We start from the raw sequence: 23,965 nt of genomic DNA, 5'->3' as shown, positions 1-23,965 counted from the left end.
GCGTGAACTACAAAATTTCATCCGGAGTTTATAAATTTAATTTTTTTGCGAGCTGGTAGTCAACCAGCTCGCAAAAAAATTGAAAGAATTATTTTAATTAGATGAATAAAATAATAAATTGAAAGAACATAAATTGAACTTTATTAATGTAATTATTTACGTGTACATGAATCGAGTTGTTTAATAACGACAGAGATATCTATAAGGTGCATGATTATTGTCTTAAATGAATTATAAAATTAATGTAACGACATAAATATTTACATTATTATTACACCGACTGATATTAATATGATTGTGACTGTACGGTGACGTTTAATAAGTTGGTACCTTGAATTGAAACTTGTTATTATGTTTATTTGATTATGATTACATGCAATTTATTTATATTTGTAAACGTTTTCATATTGTGTCGAACAAAAAGTTTTAATAATTATAAAAAAAAACTTTCTTGTCTTAATGTACTTATTACAGATTACCATTACTAAATCTTACTACATCGTTGGTCTAGTAGTGAGCATGTTCGAATACAGATTTCTAGGTTCTAGATACAATCCCCGGGTCAAAAACTCGCGATGATTACCCCGTACCTCGTAGAACACGTTAAGGTCCTACGCGTGATCTGTTTTCGATCGTGTCAGACCTGCCGTCTCACCTGCGTCTGCGCATAAACTTGTGCACTATAATATCTCCCGCGTACTTGGAAATCCCTCTGGATATTGACCACTATGGCACCGTTTTCTCTACTATATCATGCAAGTTTACTACATAAAGACCTTCTTCTAGGAACACTCTATCTAGTGCTAACAGCATTAAAATAAATAAAGTAGTAGGCGTAGCTTGTGTTATGGGTACTGAGATACCTGATGAATATTTTTATGAATAATATACATAAATTCTTATAATATACATATAAACACCCAGTGTCTGGGTGTTTGTATTTGTGTAAATAGTCATCAGTCCACTTGGTACGCATAATACAAGCTACGCTTACTTTTGGATAGTATAGTATATTTAATTATTTATTACTAAATGCTAAAGTTTGCATGTATTTTTGTTACTCAATTATACCAGAAGGGCCAAATGGATCTTCATAAAATTTTGCACAGTCATCGATAATAGTCTAAAATAGTGCATATGCTACTTCTAATCCCTAGACCTTTACGAGGATAGATTTAATTTTTGTTTTAGACAAAGCCATCGACCAACATGGTTTTTGCATAGTAGTAGTTCAGTGGTCATAGAATAACAAAGGCCTATGGGTACTAAGATGCCTGATGAATATTTTTATGAATAATATACATAAATACTTATTATATAAGCGCGCTTGCCACTGCGCCAATCGGCCGTCTCAAATATTTAATAGTTCCGCAAAGTATTTACTATCTACTGCTACTATTCACAGTACACTTACATTGTATCACACGACAAATAAAACTTATATTGCAAGCGTAGTAACAGCTGTATCATATTAAATGCTGGTACATATTATGTTATGCAATTTCCACTCGCATGTAATTTCAAGATTGAGCATCATAAGGGAACGCAGTGTTTAAACGTTAAAAGGAACTTTAGCGAACGATATTATTTTAATTGTAGAACTTAATTCCATGTGCATTTAGAGGGTGGGTACTTCAATATCATAGCAAAAGCAACGGATAAAATCGAATAAGCAATATTTGACGACCTCTCTGGCGCAACGGTGAGCGATTTTGATTCTACGTAGAAAAAATGACACAAACAATAGTGAAAAGGTATTGTTTGAATTATTGAAACTCAACTGTCAAAACTTTTTTAGAAAAACTAAAATGTTGACTATAGCTAACTTCATGGTGTCGGTTTTTTGTGACTGTGTGCGCGCGCATCGTAAAAAATTACTCTCACCATTTTTCCCTTACGCGCCAAAAGAAGTATAACTTAAAAAATATATATATGTGTCTATCTTTGGTCAAGATTGTCTTATACGCAGACGAATTCGCGAAGAGCCACTAAGCCAATAAACTTACCATACTACATACTCCAAATACAAATTTGATGCATAAACATATTTGCAGTAATTATTTTGTGATTATGAATTAATTCTTTCCCATTAGCCAACTGACTGCCTCATTAGTTAATTATACCAGTGTAATTGAATTACCGAATCCATTAATAGTTGTGCGAAATTGTTGAACGAGAGTGTCGTGAAGTGATTAATCGAAATAAGTGTTAAATAAATATTAGTTCAAACAAAATGTTTCAACGTTATTATCTTCCGGTACTTCTACTTATCATGAGCTGCATAGTGGATACCAAGACTGTCAGCTACCAGTCACCTATCAACAGCTTCAATGGGAAGACAGGTAATTATTATCTATATACAAAATCATCATTACGAGTGTCAGGAGAGTTTTTTTCTAATTACTTCAATCCGTATACTCCACACCAAACAGATCCTCGGCAATGTACCTTCTATGCACGTTTCGCTCCGAATCCGGAGCATCCTCAGGAGATGTTGACTTTACAATGAATAATTACTAATTACTTAACAATTATTAATTGAAAAGTCAACATCTCCTGAGGATGCTCCGGTTTCGGAGCGAAACGTGAAGGGTACATTGCCGAAGATCTGTTTGGTGTGGAGTATACGGATTAAAGTAATTATAAAAAACACCATACAGATTCTCCTGCTGTTCGCGGAGTATAGCAAATTAAGCTTAATTTTCATAATATAATATGGATTTCCGCGTAGTAACGCCTGCTTCTATCCAATATTCTGAGAGTTGATAAAGCTGTGGAAGAAGATAAATTTTGATCCTTTAACCGGGGATATGATTGTCTCCTGCCCTTGCTAGCCGTGCAGGTGGGCTAACTGTTTGTTTCGAATAGAATAGAAAAGAATTTGTTTATTTACCAGAACAACACAAACAGACTTACATACGGAGTAACTTAAAACTTTGTACTTAATTATTAATAGCTTAAGGCTGCCAGTCCACCGTAGCGGAGCGAGGCTGCGGAGCCGAGAAACGGACTAATGCGAAGCGCAGTTGCGTACTGTGTCTGGTTCACTTAAGAGTAGCGGAGATTTTGTGCAATCCTATTGGTTAATATTTCTCCGTTTCTCGGCTCCGCTGCCTCGCTCCGCTCCGGTGGACTGGCAGTCTTAGTCTATGTTAATAAAAAAGTTCTGACTCAGCTTAATGTTCCGGATACTAATGTACCCACAACGCTGGTATTCTGTCAGTACCTTTTTAGTTGAGGGAAGTTCAGTTATGAAATCACATATAAAAACAAAAAGTATAGACTTTATAAAAGAAAGTAAACTTCATAATTGATCATTTCGCATATTATTATTAAAAAAATACGCTTATTAGGTACAAGCATCGCTGAACCATTCATTTGTTTATTATTTTTATTTTGAGCCCACCGCCTACGCTGACCCTACGAACATTTTTACGTGTCAGTAATGAAGTCAAATGTTTGTTTTAACAACACAGCGTTAATGGCGTAATGGTATTGAAACATTGTACTAATGAGAATTTCAAAAATCCCTGCCCCATTGACAGCGTGCTTGACCTTCTGTAACAATTGCAATGACCTTTACTGTGATACATTGTTCACACACGGCTTGATCAACGCTAGGTCACGCTATATTTAGTTTTTTGATCGATCTTGCGCAGTGGTTACAAGAGTTGGGGGTCTGAGTTCGATTCCCGCTGCGCCAGTTGGACCTCTTTGGCGTAGTGGTCATAAGAGTGAAGGTCCCGGGTTTTCCCGTTGGGCTCAATTTGAGTATTTATAATTTCTGTTTTTATTCTGGTGGGGCTGTATAGTTATTTCAAAAAGCGTTACTTCCAAGTAAGAAAAACGATTTCTAATTTCACGATTTTTAATATTAAAAGTTTTTTTAGTCCGCAAAACTGACAATCAACTGCTTACTTCAATATAAACTATTTGGCATGTGTATACAATTGTGCCTTCTCAATGCGAACATAGCATGCAAATCCGCTGGGTACATAAGACTGCTGCAAACAGCTAAACAAAATAATATTTATTTAAATAAAAAAAATATTAATTACTAAGAAAAGAAAAACGAAAAAAAAAAAAAAAGTTTGTGTATTAACTTAATAATATTTATTAATTCACACTGTTTGTACTGTTACGAAACACGTGTTCTAAATATAAAAATACTAGAATATACAACTTGAACATAGTTACCGATTTTCATGGCACCTGGAACTAACTTTACAATGTAGAATTCAGGTGTCGGGGTGCGCGCGCATAGTAAAATCACTCTCATCATTTTACTCCATCGCGCCAAAAGAAGTATAACTTCAAAAACAAAAATATTGTGTTAATGGGTTGATGATATAGGGTAATAATACTTAGTCGAAGTACATACAGATTGAGTTAATGTATTAAAAGCTAACCACTGTAAATAACGATCAGAGAACAATGTTGGTTGCGCCCTTCACATATTTCCCGAAACTCGAGTATTTCTCTGAGGTCAGGTCGCGTCAGATGCCGTGGTCCTTTTTATTATTTCCTTGACACCACATGACAGTTGCAAGCAGTTTATTAGCTTCTTACCGATGACTATGCTTTGCTGGAAGTTAACACCTACGTGTATAATACAATAAAATCACCCAAGCAGGCAGCTATGTTAAGAAAGAAGGAAAGAAAGAAAATACAATTGTACAAACATTTTATAATAACATAGAAACAGTCTGTCAGTCTGTCTGGGGTAGATACAGCATCTAAGTATACTAATATTATAAAGAGGAAAGATTTTTTGGTTTGTTTGTACCAAAAAGGCTCCGAAAACAATGGAATGATGGCTATAATAGGTTATAATTTATTTTCAAAACAAAAATCGAGATCCTTTACAATATTACACTTAAGGACAAGAAATGGTTATAAATGAGTGCCATCTGCATATCGTCTGCGAAAGGTACAGAATTCATTTGTGGGATGAGTACACGCTTTTATAATATGATTCCTAAGGTAATTTTGGACCTACCAATGCATAAGTTTAAAGAATATGTTAAAACACAGTTATTAAAGCGAGGTTACTATACAATCGACGAATTTCTTAATGACACTTTCGTCTTCCACAATATGGAAAAATTTATGTTAAAATGTAAATTGTTGATGTTCGAAAAGAGCCACTGCTGAATTTCTTACCGGCTTCTTCTCGGTAGAATCTGCCTTCCGAACCGGTGGTAGAATCACTACAAACCGATAGACTTGACGTTTCAAAAGTGCTTATATTAGGCGTCCTTGAAATAAATGAATTATGTTTTTTTTTTATATTGCAAAAATGTAACCCGAAGTACCTACATTTTGCCTATGAAATTCATTACTTGGCGTAAATTTATGTATTATATGATTGAAGTTATCATTTTTACCTACAAAAAAGATCGATAGGGAATATATCAAACTATGATAGTTAAGACGCAGCTTAGCAGCTTCTGTGTATTAAAATTTTATTAGATCGCTGGTAGAATCAAAAGTGGATTAATTAGTATCGCAGTATTCATTCTTTTTCAAATAAATGGCTTTATCATAAAGGGTATATATTTATGTAGCAGTAAATTTTTCTTTTATTCATTCCAATCGGACATTTAATTTAGAACTTATCGTGAATTAAAAAAAAATTAGGACTAAACTTAAACATAACAGTATTTTTTTTGATATTTTGTTCTTTTTATTAATTGAATTGAAAAATAAATTTTTAAAAACTAAACTTGATTGTTTTTTTTACAAGAATAAAAAAAAACACTATTGCAGATAATGGTTTTATAATTTCGAAAACAGATGAGGGGAATGCCTTTGTTATTATGTTGTTCGTATGTGAACAAAGTTAAAAATGTCATCACAGGCGACGAATTCTCGCAACTATCTTCTGATCCATCTTAACACTTTGCAGCAAATGTAAGATCAGCTAAATATATCAGAATACATATTCCCTAAAACATATCAGTAAAACTACACCTAAATTTAATACCATACGTCTCTCAAATAATCTGTTTACTACTACTTTTTTGCACTTTACTTGAACTGTCATAACCTGTTAGCCCGCTACCACCTTTCAGTACATGAACACAATCAGGAGAGAGTTTTAGTCCTGGGAAAACTTGTAGAGTTATACAACAACTTATTTGTAGGATTTCCTAAAAAAAAAACTATTTTTTTCTCTTCATCTTTTCCCAGCCTTAGGTCAAATTTTGCCACAAACGCAACTGCTAGCTGGCCGCACACAACCTTCGCTCTCTCTGTTACATAACTCCCGTCACGGTGTTTTAAGATGTAGGTAAATAAGAAAAATGAAACAATTTTGCCCATCCATTGCGTGCATTGGTCAATCAGAGATGATTGTGCGAATATTGGCTAACGTTGAGTAGATAAATGTCAGTTAAACAATATTCACTAGCATTACCGCTTGTATGTTCATTTATTATTTATTTTTATTATTTTATTCATTTCAATACATATTGTACACATAGCAACTACAATATACAAAATTGTAAAAAAAAACACAAATTATTTAGATGTATAATATTTATAGGTTATAGTTATTAGGTAGGTACATTTACATCGCAAAATCCCTATGTGTAATTGTAAAACAATCCAATTGTTCATTGACTACTCAACTAGTAGTAGTAGTAGTAGTAGATTATACTGTAAAAATTACACAACGAGCAAATAGTGAGAAATTTTAACAAAAGGACATTTAAAATAAAATTTATAATTATGGCATGCAAGTATATTCATAGTGATGCTATGTATATGTAGATATGTATAAGGGGTGTGTAGTGAAAGTATGCAAAGTAATGTGTGTAGTATGGTAGGTGTGCATGTTTGACATTCAAAGTAAAATTTATAAATGAAATATAAATTTGTTCATTTGCATGTATGGTTTTAACTAAACTAATAACAATACATAGATGTAGTCTACATCTGAGCACTGGGATAGAAGTACCTAGTGGAGGGGAGGGATAAATTCTACATCCCTACATGGGCCCAGCACACGTTATAATTATCTGTACAGATAAGTAAAGGTACCACCAAAGTAGAAGTTAAGAACATTGGTTGAAGCATAATACGGGTAGTCTCGCAACCTTACACGCACACTGATGCGATTGGTTATATTCCTAATTCCAATAAAAGTTACCTGTAACATTTGTTTTCTCCTTTATTACAGAATGCTCAAGTTGCACAGATGACGAGTTGGGTGTGACGCGGTGGACAATGCCTTTGCTGAAATCAGGAGAGAAAAGATACTACTTAGGAATATTCTTTAAGGTATATATATTTTTTAATTCAATCCCTTATATTAGGTATATCAATCTAGCGGCTGCCATAAACTTCGTCTACGTAGAATTTCTGATATCCTAGGAGATTAAGAAAATGCCCATCTCCTCTTACAAGTATACGCTACGGGCAAAACTAAAAGTAAACAAAGTCGAAATAAAATTGGTTATAATTTGTTATTAAATTACTTTTCTACAATTTTTCCCCATTGTAGAAAAGTAATTTAATAAACTGACATTCCTCATCCGTTTGAAGGCTTAACAAAAATGTTTTTTTTATTCTAACCAAAAGCCAAATTTAAATACCAAGTTCCATGGACTGAACTAAAAAAATTACGACTTAAAAAACATTCTTCTCCTGTTTTCACCTTTAAAGATAGAATTAAAAATATATTTATATATTGGTAAAAAACACATGTGCTGATATAATTAACCATCTTACTTGATTACTTGTTCACTTAATTTGAACTTGAAACTTTCTATTAAATTCACTGCTCCTTTCATTTTGTCTCTTAAAATTAGGCAAAATTTATGAAACAATTTAACTACTTAATTATCACGTGTTAATCAAGCTTAAAGGTTAAGCAATAAACAGTGTGAAGAAATCTAAATAATCATATAACGTGCAATTTTCTTCTATTACAAGATCTATTTCTAATCTTTAAAAGTTCCCGTGCTTGTAAAAGTTTGAACAGTTAAAAATTAAAACTATGTAGTATAAGTTTGTAAGTTTTCTTGAATAACTTTTGGAAGTTCCATTGTTTATTTGCATTTAAAACGATGCTGTTACAAAAAAAAAACGGCCACTTTTTCAATATATTCATAATGTTAAAACAAAATTAAATATATAATCTTTACCATCCTTATTTTTTAAATCAGATTCCCAGAATTTTTTCGTCATAAGCATTCTGATTTTCCACAAATGAGAAATTTCCTTAATTACATTATCCATTTCAAACATTTATGGATCCTGTGATTGAAAAGCTATGTTTGTGTTTTGAAATAAAAGACCTGTAAATAGTAAATAAATAAATAAATATACTACGACAATACACACATCGCCATCTAGCCCAAAAGTAAGCATTAGCTTCACACAAACATTTTCCAGTAGTGGGAATCGAACTCGAATCGAATCCCTGCGCCTGTCGGCCGTAGTGTATATACAATAATCTTATATCTACGAGCAATTCTTGTATATATATAATTGGAATCTCGGAATCGGCTCCAACAATTTTCATAAAATTTAGTGTACGGGGGGTTTCGGGGGCGATAAATCGATCTAGCTAGGATTCATTTTTAGAAAATGACATTTTATTTGTGTTTTCCGGTAATAACCGATTTGGTGCAGACGAAGTTGCACGGAGTTGCTAGAAAAAAAAATCAGCTGGCTATAAAACTGACAAATAACTATGTTAGTTATTATACTTTATATAGTTATTTGTAGTTTATATTGTATAGTATATACAATTATACTTAATTAATTACGTCTTATATTATGTGACATACATTACTAGCTTGAAATATTTAGCAAGATCTATTTTCTGTATCATGTAATAATTGCTGGCGTTTCTTTGGTTTGTTAACGTAAGTAATTGTGTAATAATAAAATTATAATTAGTGTTACCTGGCAGTCAAATTTCTCCTTTGTTTGAAATATTCCCATATTTTAATTTGAGGAAGTTTCTTAACCTCGTTCTTTGCATCCTGGTTTTATTTGAAATCTCCCTTGGTAGGTCATTAGAACAATGACTAGAAGGGGGATAAAAAACTCAGTCCACACTAAGTTGCGTCAGAACGGTTTTTGATAGTAGATAATATATGTAGGAGAAAAGTGGCATGAAAGAGCCAGTTAACTAAAATGAGCAAAACAATATACTTTTAATGGAAAAAATGGCGATTTTTTTTTCTTCAATCATTATTTAATAAGTCAACATACAAATGAAATAACCTGAAATACTATGAAAAAAGCAACAAAATATTCAATGTAAAAATTAATGTGTCCTTTGGCTCATTCAGAACATTTCGGTATTGAAATAGCTACTAAAAGTTATGAAATAGCCATTCTGCAATAAGAAGTGTTATTTTAAAAATTATGGAATATAATAATCATTACACATATTAAAATATGAAAAATAGACAATCCTAACCTTTTTTAAGTTTTTTTTTAAGTAAGTAATAAACAAACGCTTCAATATTAACACGATTTTATAATTGGTAACATGTTTTGCAAGACAAATTAATGTATTTCTCTTGCAGGAGTCATGAGCCCAATCAAAACAAATTTTGCACTGAAACCAATCTTGATCACTGCTTTCTAATTTGCTACAAACTACACAATCATGTTTTTTTTTTTTACTTTAATCAATACAATGGTATCAGTCAGTTTATTGGACTATTATAATATGTAAGCATGCCGTTAAAATATTTAAGACAATTGCAGTTTTGTTAATGTACATATCTTTATAAAAAACTTCACTGACTGCTTCGATTTTTTGGATCTTTCTGTCTTTTGAATCAGACAAACGAAGACCATTTCGCATTTATAATATTAGTAATGACTTCAAATTATTGAGTTTCTTTAATAGTCAAATTTATATATGTTTCTTTTAATTTTTTAAGTTTATTATAATTCTCTCTCTCTCTCTATAGTCAAAGTAAATATAAATGAAGTAAATATAAGTGGCATAGAGGAGCCACGACGGCATAAGATATCGAGAAGGTTTAGATTTAAGGCGCGCCAATAAATATGTCAGACTAAAAAGCCTAACAATTTTTGTTACGACCATAGAAGTCGTAGTTTAATATGTTAACCACTAGACTGAAACGGTTCAATAAAAAACAATAGCTCTTTATAAATGTGACAAAACCGCGTGTAGGACACTTGCTAAGCTGTCGTCAAACGACGTCATAGTTACGTAATGCGCATACGCATCTCGCGTCGACTTGATCGAACGCCGGCCGTAGCTTTCACTTACACCAAACAATTTGCTTAGCCACACCTGTCTGCAGTTATGCGAGTAGCTCATACCATTGACGCCATAAATATTCTTTCATCATTTGCAGCCTATTACGGTCCCACTGCTGGGCACAGGCCTCGTCTCTCATAGAAGATCCACCACGCTGCTCCAACGCGGGTTGGTGGGATATATTCATTTGAGGGATTATACTCAATTGGGCTATATCGACCCTCGGGGTCGACTACGACTTGCAGCACGGCTAGAATGAGCAGGAGACAATTATATTTCCGGGGAAAGGATAAAAATTTATCTTCTCCCACAGCTTTATCAAATCATAGAAACTATCAAATCAATCTATCAAATCATAGCACTGGTGCACAAGTCGAAATTATATCCAAATAATATATGTGTAATAATAAACGAAGGTAAACTTCTCCTATTCCATGTTCCCGGGCTTTAGGAGGTGGACCCGTTATTATATCCCTTGTTAGGAGGATATAATCGGGGGAGATAATTTTTATCTCCTGCCCGTGCTAGCCCTACAGGGGGAATTAACCGCGAAGGAAAACATCCTGAGGAAACCTGTATACCTGAGTGTTCTCCATAGCTATAGCTCAAAGGCGTGTGGAGTCAACCAATCCGCATTTGGCCAGCGTGATGGACTACAAACCCTTCTCAAATGAGAGGAGACTTGTGCCCTGCAGTAGGCAGCTAACGGGATGATAAATCATAGCTGATCAGTATTTATCGCAAAATAAATAATAAATTATTCATTGTAACTTAGGCTTTAAATATGTATGTATACTATTAAAAGTTTATATTAACAGACTTATAATTAACTGTAAATAATTTATAGGAATAACTTTTCACATTTTAATGCATGCTGTGATAACCTGTAAATAGTTGAACATTTACTATGTGACTCATTACAAAAAAACGAGCAAGTTTTAATGTATCTACTGTTGATTGTCCATTATAAATAAATAAATTAATAAATAAGAAACTCCAATAAAGCTCGGTGCAAATGTGAAAATATCATGTAATCTAGTTTTCACGAAAAATTCGCCTCCGTGCCACCGGAAGTAATGTGGGGGCAAAAGCGGAAAACGTCCACCAACGACACATGTATTTCTCGCAATTAATACACTTTGACATTGCGCTGTAACGTTACAGGTGTAATAACGATATACACAGAGAGCTGGTGGAAAATTTGCGGATGAACTTGATAAGAGCTAAGATGGTCTCGCAAAGTGCGCTGCTAGGTGATTATGGCGACTTGATTTCGTGTTTTCAACCGTCTTCCTTCAAAAATGAGGAGGTTATCATTTCGGATGTTTTTATGTATGTTTGGCGTTCGGATTTCCAATTTGCGTATTACGTATTATTTTATTTCAGTTCTTCTTGTTTTTTCTGTCTACTCTCTGTTTATATTTTATACTCCTCAACAAGTCTGAACATGAAAAGAAAAGAAGGCGGCTTAGTAACGAGCACTGCCAGACAAACTTAGGATTAGGAAAACTAAAAAGAAATCAGAAAGGTACATTATTAAAAACATACATACGAATAAACGCATACTTATAAGACTACACACAAAGAACAATACTAACAACATATATAAAAAAAAAATGAATATAAACTTTAATACCATAAATAATTAAATATCTGCATTAAATATGAATAAGAATAAATAATTTACAGTCGTCTATCAATTTAAAGAGTAACTAAACACAAACAAAATAAAATGTAATATGTCTTCGAAACCACGGCAGCGAGGCACAGTTCCTAAGATGCTAGCTGCATTGCCCCTTTGGATGGCCAAACTAATTCTTCGGCCAAAGTGACTGCCCGCTCTAGGATCATCGGTAGACTCGTCAACCCCTTTTGATAAATCTTTAATAAGAGCTCGAGCCCCGGTTCCCATAGTCCCAAAGTATGTTCTCCAAAAGGCACAAAAATGAAACTGCTATCGAGGTTCTCATATTTACGCCTCTTGCCTCTTGCAGCTCTTGGTAGCAGCCGCACCCACCATTGACAAGGTGGCCTGGATGTTTGACGCAGCTAGGGTAACGACACACGTTACAATTAATGGACTCTTTGTATTTTGCAAATGAATAATTTGGTTACCTAAGATATAATTAATTTCTTATTAAATCTCTTATTTATCTTTTATCTTTAAACGAACACTTTAAAAAAAAAATTACATTTAAAAAATGCGAACTAACTTTAAGCTTTTATCTAGCACCTATTATAAATTATCCACGCCCTCTCGGGGTATTTACTCAACGTAGCGTATGTTAGGAAAATTGATATTATTGAATTCCGGAGAACATTTTCCGTGGAAATAAACTACTAAAGTTTTCATCAGTTACGATAAACTGTTAACTGATTGCACTAGCTGCATTTCTTTTTACACAACTACATTCAAGAAAGTCGGTGGCCACATATTCCATTAAGCTCAAACTACTTTAATGGTTTTACGCGGTCACAAATCACCATTGGCAATGTTGGAAAGCCACCGTAATCAACATCTCTATGTTGACTACCGACTACGCCTTTTTGTTAACAAGAAAATGTTTCTTTACCAGGGTTTAAAACTTTTTTAAGTATACCTATACTTGTTTTCAGCTTATATGTAGCCCAGTTTTAGATTTTCTATTAGTTTTAAAGTTTCAGTCTGATTTCAGTTTTTTAACTTTTACTGTTATTATTATAATTATTATAGTAGACGGCCGAGTGGCGCAGTGGGCAGCGACCCTGCTTTAGAGTCCTGAGACCATGGGGTCGTAGGTTCGATTGCCACAACTGTAAAATGTTTGTGTGATGAAAACATGAATGTTTTTCAGTGTCTGGGTGTTTCATAAAAAAAATATTCGTCAGCTATCTTAGTACCCATAGCACAAGCTACGCTTACTTTGGGGCTAGATGGCGATGTGTGTATTGTCGTAGTATATTTATTTATTTTATTTATTACACATACATAAGCATAGCTTGTGTTATGGGTACTAAGATGCCTGATGAATATTTTTATGAATTATATACATAAATACTTAGAAATACATATAAACACCCAGACACTGAAAAACTTTCATGCTCATCACACAAAATTTTTCCAGTAGTGGAAATCGAACCCACGGCCTTGGGCTCAGAAAGCAGGATCGCTGCAAACTGCGCCAATGGGCCGTCAATTGTACTTTCGAATTTTACCTTTAATCTATAAAAAGGGCAAAAAAACACGTTTGTTGTATGCGAGCCAACTTATATACCTATTTATTTTGTACCTCGTTATATCCTCACGTTTCAGGAGAAACAGCCTGGTGACAGACGTACAGACAGACACACGGCTGCCGAGTCTTCGTAATAGGGTCCCGCCACACTGTCACGTTAGCTTTGATGTGAACCCTCCGTACCGTTAAGTCAACCCATTCTGTGGCATAGAGGTTGATCGATTTAATTGTGTCGCAAAGTGTATATGAAGCTTCACGGAACATGTAGGGCATTACGCTTAGCTAAGCAATCGCTAACTCATTTATTACGCTAACAATATTGCCTACTAGAAAATCTGAGTTACGTATTTTTTTTAACATAAAAACGAAGACGATATGAGGTAATGATGGGAAGCAATGATAGCAAAGTGGTTAGGACTTCGACCTTACTTTCGGGGGAACGAGATCGAAGCCCAGCACGCACCGCTAACATTTATGTGCGTTTTATGTAATTAAAATGTCACTTGCTTATTTCGGAGAGTGTGCTCAAGAACAATTTGATCTAGTTCCCCACTCGCCTTTTTACCATCGAACCGCGAGGCACCGTAAGGATCTGCATCCCTACGTGGTCGATATACCACAGACGCGTACGAAGCGCTACGCATCTTCGTTTCTGATCCGCACCGCTAGGATCTGGAATGCTCTTCCAGCTTCAATTTTCCCCAGTTCCTACAAACGAGTTCCTTCAAATGAAGAGTGAATAGGCATCTTCTAGGCAAGCGCGCACCTTAGGTTGCATCATCATTCATCGCTTACCATCAGGTGTGATTGCAGTCAAGCGAATGACTATAAACATAAAAAAAAAAAACTTGCTTCAACGGTGAAGAAAAACATCGTGAGGAAACCTGCATAAATAAGAGTTATCTCTAATGTTCCCATAGGCGCGTGGAGTCTACCACTCCACACTTGGCCAGAGTGGTGGACTATGGCCATGACCTATGGACTAGGTTATTAGGGTTTACTTATGACAACCCAATTGAAGATAAAAGATCGACACGTGCATAGTACCTAAGCTACGCGACGCGTATCTAATAAAGTGACAGGTGTCACTTGATTTTAGTTTAGCATCCCTGCAAACTATATATTTTTTTACCCAAACACGGCATAACAGCAAAACCAATGTAGACAATGTTTTGCACGGTGATATCTAGAATGCTGAAGATATAGGACGAGAAAAGACAGATATATCACGAGTTTAAAGTGAATAATCAACTCAATAAATACCACATACTCTTAAATTTAACACAAATTTTTTTTCAAGCTTTATGCTAATATTATTGTTAGATTTATGTGGTTTCATATACCGCTCATTTGCGAAAAATTTTGAACGTTTTCGAAAGAGTGTTTATTTTTTGTCGCCTGCAAATTTTCTTGTATTTAATAAACCTAAATTCAGAAAAAATTAAAATTGTTGTTACTACCTTTTGTCGAAGATTAAAGATGAGGGCAGTAGAGAAAATGTTACGTTATAGCTACATGATAGTTATGACGAAGTATAAAAAATGTACTCCAGCTAAATTTTACATTTTTCGATGTGTCACTTCTATCGCAAACAAGCGACATCGTTTCCCTAGAATGTGAAATACATTAGAGACTCTGTACAAACGCTGTACCTAACAAAGTTATATTTGTAATCTTACAAAACGCAGTTGCAGATCGCGCGACGTTACGTCAGATAGTGTATATTAAATGAAATATATATTTACATAAATTGAATTCCTCGTCGCTTTAATAAAGGGGGTTGAGCCCACAATCCGACCGTAGGTAGGCACTAATCTCGCAATCCGGAGAAAATTGCTTTCTCTAACTATGTTGCAGTTGATGCGAAGGGGTACAGATTAAACTACCTTCAATTCATAACACTTTTACTTTAAACCCTTTTTTATTACTGCATGACTACACAGAGAAGGTTTATGTTTTTAGGGTACGTATGTACGTTTGTGTGTGATTTTTTAATTCAACTATTAGCACAATGATTACTGTAGGTTATCCTTTAAAGATAAACAAATACATACGCGGACTTTTCTATTGATCACTTTAAGATATACAATTCCATAGTACATTGATATGTTTTATTTAGCCAGCGTTTGTAAAGCACAAACGTAGGTTTGTTACGATATTACATTACATATCTTTGAATGCCACCATCTTGGCAAGTAAGTAACGCCTAATCAAAGATTACTAGGCATACATTTACCTTTAACCAATCGATTTTAACTAGGCAACTCATACGACCTAACTTGTCTATGGTTCTTGCCACGAGGTGTAAACTCCATTTTTCGTATAACATTTTTCTTATGGTAATTAAAACAAAAAACCGAATTTATATTTTTTTCATCCGTCAAGTTATTGTTTTTAATGTGTCTAAAATTTAGGATCCGCCGTATCGGTGGCGTAATTTTAGATGGTGTCTTACGTCGTTAGTCATCACATAAGAAAACGTGAAACGTTTTTTTTCTCTAGGAGTCATTTGAATGACTAGACATCTGATTAAGGGTATTCTTAGGCTGAAGTTCTAACCACTTTTCACCTACGGAAAATTTGTATTGCATTAAATTTTTGTAGTAACCGGTCGCTAACCGCAATATTATCTGTGTCAAAATTGTTTGAGGGCTAACTCCAAAGGTTTGTGTTGATCTTCAATGAGTCTTCTTGCAGTGCTAAGTAATTTAACTAAATGTTTGTGCAAATTCTAATTTCTTCATTGTTGTGCACCTTAGGTACATGTATACTTCAAAGGTATTTGCGTTTGATATGGCGTAACGAAACAAGCGAATAAATAATTAAATAAATATACTACGACAATACACACATCACCACCTAGCCCAAAAGTAAGCGTAGCTTGTGTTATGGGTACTAAGGTGACTGATGAATATTTTTATGAATAACATACATAAATACTTATAATATACATATAAACACCCAGACACTGAAAAACATTAATGTTCATCACACAAACATTTTCCAATTGTGGGAATCGAACCCACAGCCTTGGACTCAGAAAGCAGGGTCGCTGCCCACTGCCCCAATCGGCCGTCGAATGTTAAGATGATTCTCACGTTACGTATGATTTAACAAATCTTTAATTGACGGCCGATTGTCCTAGTGACTCTTATTTTTTGTGGCGTGGTGGAAAAGCTTTAGACCTTCGCCCTGGGTGGGATGGTTAGAAATTAGAAAAATTAGAAAATATTTATTAGAGAAACTCAGTACAATAAGTCTTAGGAATCCTGACCCCTAAACTAGGAAATCCCGTATCTAAGGGGCCAGTGCCTTCCCAAACATTGATTCAATCATTGAAATAAAATAAAGTGCACTTTAACAAAGGAAACTTTCAAAGATGTGTTGGGTTCTCTAACGGTTAAGTGAGAATAGCATGATGACTGAAACGCGTATGTATGTGTGTGTGTGTTAATGTGATTGTGTGGTTATGTGTATGCGTGTGTGTGTTTATGTTTGTGTGTGTATGGGTCTGTGCGCCCATCTGTACGTGAATGTTGTGAGTGTATGTTCCTGTGTTCGTCTGTGTGCGCACGAACTTCCGTTTATAAGGTTATATGATGTTGGAAACTAAATATGTATTTATAATTTTTTCAACTGTACACACACACACGATGACAACTGTATTCTGATCAAGAGACATTAAACAGTCTAAATCAATAAGCATCTTCAATAGTCGTTTTAACGAATATTATTTATCTACGGAATCATAAACTTATATTTTTGCTCTGTATGTTTTTGTATATATTTATTCGTATATAAAAATATATTTTTTATGACATATTTTTAAGATATTGCACTATCCCGTTTCCATAATCATTTCCTTCTTTCATTAGGGGTTATCTAGAGGAGCCCTAGAATCCCTTCCCTTCCCTTCTTTCCCTTAATTGTGTGCAATAAAGAATTTATCTATCTATCTATCTCTCGACATCTATCTTCTATCGGATCTGCCGTAACCACACAGCACACTATATAGGTATACTTACATATAATCAACTACTCAATGCTTGTTTGGCTCACGATAGTCAGTTAAAAACTTGCAGGCATCATAAACAAGAAAATTGTTGACACGTAATAAAAAGGGAATAAAAAAATAATTCGTTCTAAGAAATGTCTCTACATACTTAAAGTGTGCGAGGTTTGACACATAGCTTGAGCTGTTAAAGGTCAAATGATAGTCGTGATGCTAAATTTGATATCTGATAATTCAAGGTAGAGGTGAACCTAATACCTAACCTTCAGGTAGTTTTAAAATAAATTCGAAAAAATATATTTTTGAAATAGTACGCTGAGTAATTTCTTGGATGGAATTCGTGATTTTAATTTTGTTACAGAATTGAATCTTAATTCAACAACAACTTCTTTTTGTTAGTGTTTATTTGTCCTTCCTTCTAGCCGTAACTATGCATGGAATTAAAAGGACGAAGAGTAACTTTGGCTAAACAAATTGCAAGAATATTTCTTCATACCTTAAGTATTGGGAACAGGTATGACCTACTCTGAATCATATCTCCGATGAAATTTGTGAGGTATTGGCATCTTTATTAAATAAAACAATCTACGTTCTACAGTATTTTATAAATTTTTTTCGTACGTATTTGAAGTGTACCTATTTAATAAAATTGAAATGCCAAACAAACGTCCGTTAAAAATTGCAATTTATACCTTCAGTATTGGAAACGGGACATTACATATGATGAATAAATTCGTGATGTAATAGTTTTTTTTTTAAAGACAATATTCATTCTGAAATATTGTATACTAGCGGACCCGCGCGACTTCGTCCGCGAAAGAGTCAACTTCAAAAAGTAGTCGTATGCTGTCGCGGACTGTTTTATAGAACTTTAAAGAAACAGTTCCGACATACTTACTACATATTTCCGTCGTTTGGCGTAACGCTTACCGTTCACTCATCGCACGCATCGGAATCTCTCTAAAAGGATATTTTTTGCAGTTTTTGCAACATTATTCATTAATGATGGTAGCCATTGGTTGTAGCGTGATGTTTTAAAGCCTTAATTAATACTACCAATACAAAATAAAATTGAAATCGAAACAGCATTTTCTGAGATTATATTATATTTACAAAAGCTTGATAATATTTCAACTATACCCATCTAAAAAAACCACATCAATCTAAAACTCCGTTGTCTAAAATGCGGAAAAAAGCGATGTAATCCTGTAGGAGCTGTTGGCTTTTCCGGAAAAACAGAAGCCCATGAGCTATTCCAGGATGGTACGCATGCATTCGATCGTTGTCCCATATGCCTTGCGACGTGCTGTTATGAAGAGTTATGTCCTTTATCTCCGACAATATTTATCAGATCCTTATTAAAATAAGGCACTACATACTTGATAGTATACACTTTCAAATAAAAAAAGAATTATTAAAATTGATTCAAATTTAACGGAGTTATGAAGATAAATTGATAAAAAAATTCATCCCACTTCCCGGAGGACACTTACTGTTTATCAGGATAAAAAGTATCCTATATGTTGACCCAGAATATCGTAACAACTTTACAAAATTTTATTTAAATCCGTTCAGTAGTTTCCACGTGATGCTCGGACAGACAGCAGACAGATAGACAAAAATTCAATAAAAATCTGTTTTGGATTCAGTATTGATTATAAAGCATCCCCCGGTCAAAATTTTCAAAATATATTAAATGTACAGAAATTTTCCAGTTACAGATTTATTATAAGTATAGATATTAGTTTCCTTATTAAAGTGTATTTATGAAACGCCAAATGACGAACGTCATGTCATCCGATAAAAATGGCAAGAAATTTAGTTAATAACTTCAGTATTTTAAACAGGTTATTTATTACCTACGCTGAGTCATATCATGGATGAAATTTGTGATGTAATAGTTAATTTTGTTAAATAATAGAATCGACCTTTTTTTTTCTTATTGCATTGTATTTTCTAATAAAATTTAAATGCCAAATGACTAAAGACGTGTCATTTTTTAAAAAATGCAAGAATTTTAGTTTGTATCTTTAGTATTAGGAACGGGCTATTATTTTTTTTATATACCTACGCTGAGTCATATCTTGGATGAAATTTGTGAGGTAATGGCTAGTTTGTAACGACTTAAAAGAATTTTGTTTAAATGACACTTAAATGGCAAACGTCATTTATTCCATTTCTTATAAAGAGCATTCCAAAAGTTGCCTTCCAATATATTATATATCAATCCTATATATAAGCCTCTATTGTAGACCCTTTTGACTGTGTTAAAAAAACGCTTGCAATTTTTTTTCTTTAACAACCCGATAAAAAACTAGACTGATACAACCTCCAACTCTCGTTTTAACCTTACAAACACATTCTAGAGTAACTCTTTCACAACGGATGCCAAAAACCCAAAAGGAGATAAAATAAATAAATAAATATACTTCGACAATACACACATCGCCATCTAGCCCCAAAGTAAGCGTAGCTTGTGTTATAGGTACTAAGATAGCTGTTGAATATTTTTATTCATATAATACACATAAATACTTATAATATAAACACCCAGACACTGAAAAACAATCATGTTCATCACACAAACATTTTCCAGTTGTGGGAATCGAACCCACGGCCTAAGACACAGAAAGCAGGGTCGCTGCCCACTGCGCCAGTCAGCCGTCATATTTTCTGTCATACTCATTCATCCCCACTTCTAATTATTAGCGATAGATTTCCGAAATAAAAAGTGCCTAGTAGACTATAATACTAGTCCCCCCCCTTCCTAAGAAAGTCGCTACTGCCTTTCTGGAGCTTAGCGCGATCAAATAGAAAGAAAGAATCACATTACCGTAAATGTTCCGTACTTTCTAATATTTTTTTCTTAAATAAAGTTTAAGGCAGTAATTTTCCGATTTAACTTCAGAGTTTTACCTGGCTATATAATTAAACTAGATGCTTAACGAATTTGCTTAGCAAAAACCAAAATTTATTGCCTGTGCCGTGCAACAATACTTCTTATAAAAACATTTTTTTAATAATCACAATATTTTTTTCTTGTACTTCCTTGCTTCAACCGCATTTGCAGTCATAAAAATGAAACCTGATTTCTAAAGATGCTTAACGACCTTGATTAGACAAGTTTAAAAAAATATTGTTTACTGGGTCGAAACTGGATTTTCTTGATTAGGGATACCAATCATAACGACTTTACATTGTGTTGCATAACTTTTACTGCAATTAAATTGTTCGCAATATGAATATATTACGCCATTTTATGTAGTTTAGCTAAAAATCTCTACGGAAACTTTAAAGTATAAGACAACTTAAGAGCTTTTTAATTTTTAATACTTGTGAGCGATCAATGACAAAAGATGAAAAAAAATTACCATAAAGGGTTGTCTGGAGAAGATCGCTTAAGGCGATATGACCGCCTTTGCGCATTATACATATATATATATATATATATATATTTTATTTCTTGTTAACACTTTTAATTTGTGCATTGAAGATTTATTTATCTACCTAGCGGCCGTTGTACATGTTCAAACACTCAAACAGACGTTCTTTGTAATTTTTTTTTTTTAATATAATTTAAAAAAATATGTTTTATTATTAACTTATGAATAAAATGTAAAGCGGAAACGAGAAAACAATACACAAATTTCTCAGTTTATTTAAATCCTTATATAATAACATCATAATCATTAATATTATTCGTATACGGTTCAAAAATGAAAGTGTTTGGCTAACTTTCAATGTCTTTTAGACCTACTTCCGCTTTCCGTAATTAAAGAACTTGTTTTACATCTATATTCATTCAGAAATGATGTAATGCTATAGAAGATAAATGCAAGGGTCGTTTCAAAACTAAAATCACGGGAGCCATCTAACTTGTATATTATGGAAATGTAATAAAAAAGAATATCTTTGATGTTTAATATGTGCTTGGATCTTAAATTTTTATTCGATGCCAACTAAAAGTACCCGAGTCGTGTCCATGTGAAATAAAGGGCTAGAAAAAACTATCAGCTTTTATAGTGGCTTTGTACACCAATACAGGTTGCACGTGTTTTAAACAGAATAGGAGTTGCCAAATAACAGCAAATAAAGGTAAAGGTTTAACGGTGATAGCCTAGCGGTTAGATATTCGGCTCCCCTTTTGGAGAGACCTAGTTCGATATTCCAGCACGCACCGCTAACTTTTCGAAGACAAGTTCGTTATTAAGTTAGCATTTGAAATAATAAATACATATACTACGACAATACACACATCGCCATCTAGCCCTAAAGTAAGCATAGCTTTTATTATGAGTACTACGGTGACTGATATTTTTATGAATGTACATAATATACAGATAAACTGACACAGACACTGAAAAACATGCATGTTCATCACACCAACCTTTTTCAGTCGTAGGAATCGAATCCACAGCCTTGGACTCAGAAAACAGTTGTTCTCAAAAGCGTGTGAAGTCCACCAATCCGCAGTTGGTCAGCGTGGTGGACTGCGACCTAACCCCTTCTCATTCTAAGTGGAGACCCCTGTCATTTAGTAAGCTGATAGTGATGAGGGTAGTTAATAATGATGAAAGCTAAATAACAAAAATAATTTAATCTACTCGTTTTTCCAATGAAATTTAATTTAAACCTTATTTGTTTTCAGGCAAACTGGTTCAAGGCACAGCAGTATTGCAGATTCCACGGGATGCATCTCGCCTCAATCTCGTCGCAAGAAGAAAATGACAGGCTAGAGAAATACGTTAGAGAATCAGGTACTTTTTCCTTCTATCTATTCAAGAGCGCCTCCGTATAAAACCTGTAAAAAAACCTGTATAAAACCTCCTATTCCTCTTGAAACTTACGCAGCGTTTGGCACACATTCAATTTATATCAAATTAGGCCGCCTTTATATGACTACAATTTTTATTTTGCACACACCCCGTATTCCTTCGCAGAGCATTTTCGTTCCCCTGTCGGGCTTAGTTGACACACTGCGCAATACTCTTTACATATCATTTGCCCCAATAGCCCCATGTAGTAACTCAAATAATGAAACGAAAATTATCCCATTACAGGTTACGGACGGGAGCACTTCTGGACGTCGGGCACTGACTTGGCTGAAGAAGGCAACTTCTTCTGGATGGCCAACGGCAGGCCGCTGACCTTCGTCAACTGGAACGCCGGAGAACCCAACAACTTCAGATACGAGAACGGAGAAGAAGAGAACTGCCTAGAGCTATGGAACAGAGACGATAAAGGCTTGAAGTGGAATGACTCGCCGTGTTCCTTCGAAACCTACTTCATTTGTGAAGTGAGGTCCGATTAAGTTAAATAATTTAGTTTTGCATTTTATATGACACTGTGTTTTACAACCGGCTACGAAAGGGTTATTAATATATTAAATTTCTGGATAATGTTGCGCGTTCAAACTGAGACATATTCCGCGCGGGATACGGTATGTAAATCGCTCGCGCCTTGCTAACTAACTCGTAATGAAGTCTTTAAACTGACGCGAATAGTTTCTCAATTGTCGCAAAGGCAGCGTAACTAAAGCGAGACTCTGGATTACGCTCTGTCAGGATTTTATTTTGATCTCACTAGGAAAATTACTTTTAAAAACTATACTTTCTACTTACCTGTATCTAAATAAACTTAACTTGTCTTGTGATTCTCCTTCTGCTACTACTAACAACAATTAAACTAACCTACATCTTCATAATTAAGAGACATAATATATTCCTCCATTGAGTAACCAAGAATAAAAAGTACGCGGTAAGTTGCGTCAGATTTAGACGCTACGCGATCGATCCAATCGCTCTTAATCTAATACTGCGTCCCGAATGGGATTCGGCTCAGTTTGATACGACCTTTTAGCAGTCATTCCTTGAATAATCGTACTGCGTACACTTCCTATTCTTTTTTCATACAGTTGGTGTCGTTGGTTTTAGCTTACCGTTCCGCGTTTAAGCCTTAATATAATTTATAATATAATACCCAGCCCAATAGGCCGGATATGGTTAAAAAACTACATACAAAAAATTGAGATATATATAAAAATCTTTGTAAAGGCCTGATTATGTGATTCCTAATAACTAACTATATCTCGGTTACAAATTGAACTCATATTCAATATTGATAAATGGAAAGCTGAAATTTCTTACCATTTACAAACCCTTATTAACGGACTATAATTGGGATAATTTTTCAAAGATTAGCTCTGTTTGCCAACTTTCAGTCCGATCCGTCTAGTGCTCGAGGGACTATTTTTTCCATACAGACAATTATATTTGACATATATAACACTTTCGCTATTTTATAATTGTCATTATTATATATCAAAGGCCAACTTTTGATATTTAGCCATTGTCTGCTCTGTGGTTTTAAATATAAAACAAAATGATATCAACTGAAGACGGTGCAAAGTTCATCTTTATAACACAAAATGTACCTATTTATTTTTGTTTAGAAAAAACTAGCGCTTTTTAAGGCCGTAGC

The 23,965-nt window shown here is 34.2% G+C and overlaps 1 protein-coding gene across 1 annotated transcript in view; it reads left to right on the top strand.

Moving 5' to 3' along the window:
• LOC120630422 (low affinity immunoglobulin epsilon Fc receptor) overlaps positions 1-22,796 on the top strand; it is a 127,840-nt gene extending 105,044 nt beyond the window's left edge. The window contains exons 4-6 of the mRNA XM_039899649.1: positions 7,184-7,284; positions 22,134-22,242; positions 22,546-22,796. Coding sequence (XP_039755583.1) covers positions 7,184-7,284; positions 22,134-22,242; positions 22,546-22,796 — 461 coding nt within the window. The remainder of the gene's footprint in view (positions 1-7,183; positions 7,285-22,133; positions 22,243-22,545) is intronic.
• The last annotated feature ends 1,169 nt before the right edge of the window (positions 22,797-23,965 follow it).

This window comes from Pararge aegeria, chromosome 16 (assembly GCF_905163445.1).
Source record: "Pararge aegeria chromosome 16, ilParAegt1.1, whole genome shotgun sequence".
NCBI classification, from domain to species: Eukaryota; Metazoa; Arthropoda; class Insecta; order Lepidoptera; family Nymphalidae; genus Pararge; species Pararge aegeria.
This window is presented reverse-complemented; position numbering and strand designations above follow the sequence as displayed.